The 3,380-nt window shown below is 29.7% G+C and overlaps 1 protein-coding gene across 1 annotated transcript; it reads left to right on the top strand.

Annotated features, from left to right (window-relative positions):
- Positions 1–1,099: 1,099 nt before the first annotated feature.
- On the top strand, positions 1,100–2,519 carry LOC135927053 (uncharacterized). Its single transcript, XM_065462990.1, has 3 exons — positions 1,100–1,175; positions 2,027–2,302; positions 2,359–2,519. Exons 1-3 carry the CDS (start codon positions 1,100–1,102, stop codon positions 2,517–2,519), a joined length of 513 nt encoding a protein of 170 aa, XP_065319062.1.
- Positions 2,520–3,380: the final 861 nt, after the last annotated feature.

The raw sequence follows: 3,380 nt of genomic DNA, 5'->3' as shown, positions 1-3,380 counted from the left end.
GACCTCCATCTACCTAATCAACATTTGATCATTTTCCAATCAAATACTGATTTAAATGTAACTAAAAATCCTGGTAAAAAATTAAGAATGGTATAAAATTAATGATCTTGGCACAGATGCCAGACAATATATTTATGAAGATTTTGTAAGATATTATGTGTGGAAACCTCTATCTAAACAGTTGATAAAACGACAAAGGGGTGGTGATAAGGTTACGTATATGCACAATTTCTCCCAAAGAGAGTGTTTTTTATTTCAGACTATTACTTAATTATGTAGCTGGGCCAATATGCTTTAAAGATCTACTCTCTTTGAATTCAATTGTCAGTAATACTTTTAAAGATGCATGTATTCGACATGGTCTGTTAACAGATGATGCGGAACGGAACCATTGTTTAGAGGAAGGTCTTTCATTTAAGATGTCATATCAATTGCACCAGTTATTTTCTGTTCTTTTATTACATTGTTAGCCGAGAGATCCTCTAGGTCTATGGAATTTTTTTAAATTTTATCTTTGTGAAGATTTTGCCAAAATATCATCAGAGCCGGATAACCTTATCAACGAAAATCTCGCGCTATGCCACATCAATCAAACTTTGATTCAAAATTGTAAATCTCTTAAGGATTTTTTGGGAAGGCCTATCCCTTTATTATCCACTCAATCTCCATCTGCTACAGCTAATATTAGGTGTCACCTTATTCGGGAGGAAATTTCCTACGATACAGTAGATATGTATAAAAAATATTTGGCTAACCACAATTTATTTAATCGGGATCAAAATATTATCTATACCAAAATTATGTTCTTGCTCTCCATTCCATCCTATAATTTATTTTTTATAGATGGTCCTGGTGGTACTGGAAAATCATTTCTATTAAATACAATATTATTTAACTTGAGAGCTCAAGGTAAAACTGCAATAGCTGTTGCATCTTCTGGCATTGCTTCAACTCTTCTTCATAATGGCCGTACTGCACATTCACGTTTCAACATCCCCATAAGCATTCAAGAGAAAGTTCCTCATGTAATATTCCTTACCAAAGACAAATGGCTGAATTGATAAGAGAATCGGTAATTATAATATGGGACGAAATATCAATGGCTTATAAACATATTATCGAGGCCGTAAATAGGTCATTTCAGGATATAATGAAATTAGATAAACCGTTTGGTGGTAAAATTATTATTTTTGGTGGGATTTTAGACAGATTTTACCTGTTATTAAACTTGGCGGAAGATGCGACATTGTTAACTCAACCTTAAAACGATCATATTTATGGTCGCATATAGTGCCATTAAGGTTGGGTATTAATATTGTCATAATTGGGAGACTTTGATTTGTAAAATTTGATTTTTGGTAAAGTCAGTATGTATTGCGTTTGATGAGTCATTTTTATTTTTATAATTTTATGTTTTAGTTAAATTGGTGAGTCATTGTTATTTTTAGAATTTTATGTTTAGTTTAATCGCGTTAACATTTTATTTTTAGATTTATAAAAGTTAATTATTGTAAAGTCATTATGATGATAGGATTTAATTATTTATTTGTGATGATTATTGCTTCTTTATAAAAGGGAAGCGAAAATTGTAAATAATAAATTCATTTCTTTTTTTTGAATTCATTTTTTTTTTGAATTCATTTTTTTTTTGAATTCATTTTTTTTAATTAATTTTTTTTAACGATTATTATTATAAAATTATTGTTTGTTTTTTTTTTGGTTTGATAATAAATTTATTTTGGATTGAAATAAAGTTGGGATTACTCGAAATCATTGTGGTGGAAAATTTTAACAATAGAATAAGAAAACTTTAGACGGTCACAACGTGATAAATATGAGACTTCTACAATTTCAGGAAGCAAATGATTATCTTTTAATTATAAATACTCAAAATTTCTTTTAAGAGTTGGTGAAGGCTATGAAACATTTGATGGCTCCAGGGATAAAATAAAAATTCCTGAAGATTTTTGTATAGCTTCCAATGATATCGAGGATTATATTTCTTTTGTTTACGATATAGACTAAGACAATACGTCCTTTAACCGAACATCATTTGCTCAAAATGCAATTCTGACCCCTAGAAACGTAAATGTCGATTCTATAAATATTAAATTGATTAACAAAATTCCGGGGGATTTAATTACATACATAAGTGCTGATGAAACGATAATCGAGGATGAAGCGACGTTTTATCCCACTGAATTTTTAAACTCTTTAAGTATATCAGGATTACCACCTCACAAACTTTTACTCAAAGTCGGGGTACCTATAATATTAATGCGTAACTTAAATTCTGCTTCTGGTTTGAATAATGGGACTAAATTGATTATAATTTCTTTGCTACCAAATATAATTGAGGCGGAATTGTTTCTGGTAGTTTTCTCAGTACTAAAGTTCTCATACCTAGAATAAGTTTAATTCCGACAGATTCTGGCTTGCCATTTTCCCTTAAGCGCCTCCAATTTCCCGTGAGACCTGCATTTGTCATGACAATAATAAAGCTCAGGGACAAACGTTGAACAAAGTTGGCATCTATTTACCTCATCCTGTTTTTTCATATGGACAGCTATATGTGGCTATGTCTCGAGTTTGTTCTCCTCATAAATTAAAGATTATAACCAATGATAAAACAAGTACTACAACCAATGTGGTATAACATGAGGTTATATCCGATTAATCCCGGTTTATAAGAATAAGAAAGATTACTTAGTATGATATTATATTATAATTTAAACAATTTTATATTATTTAAGCATCCTGTCGGGCCGCTATCTCAGATGAATATTTTGTCTAACTATTAAAGATTATACAAAGTTCATTTTTAAAGTTAAAGATTATAATCCAATGATAAAACAAGAACTACAACCAATGTGGTATATCATGAGGTTATATCCGAGTAATCCCGGTTTATACGAATAAGAATGAACATTACTTAGTATATTATTTTATAATTTAAGCAATTTTATATTATTTAAGCATCCTTTTGTCGGGCCGCACAATATGCCCTTTTATCTCTGATGATAATATTGTCTAATTGAAAATTATACAAAGTACATTTTTAAAATTTAACTAAATTAATATAACAATTTTTAAGGATCCTACTTTTTTAAAAGCTTACCATTTTGTTGGATCCACTATTATGCAGGCCGAAGGCCAGCAAAAATTTTTTTTTAGCAATTTTTATAATCCTATCGCAATTTTTATATTTCTCCCGCAAAATATCAAATTTCTCCTTCAATTTGGAAATTTTGACCTGGCAACCCTGTATTTTACTTTATATTCAGCTATTAACTAGAAGCCTAAAAAATTGTACATACATTTTGTAAATTCTCTAATACCAGAACCTGAATTTTAAGCATTCAATTGATAATTTTTCTAAA

Source organism: Gordionus sp. m RMFG-2023, chromosome 3, assembly GCF_954871325.1.
Source record: "Gordionus sp. m RMFG-2023 chromosome 3, tfGorSpeb1-WG-v2, whole genome shotgun sequence".
In the NCBI taxonomy this organism is placed as follows: domain Eukaryota; kingdom Metazoa; phylum Nematomorpha; class Gordioida; order Chordodea; family Parachordodidae; genus Gordionus; species Gordionus sp. m RMFG-2023.
The sequence above is the reverse complement of the archived record's forward strand: the minus strand, read 5'-3'. Positions and strand labels throughout refer to the sequence as shown.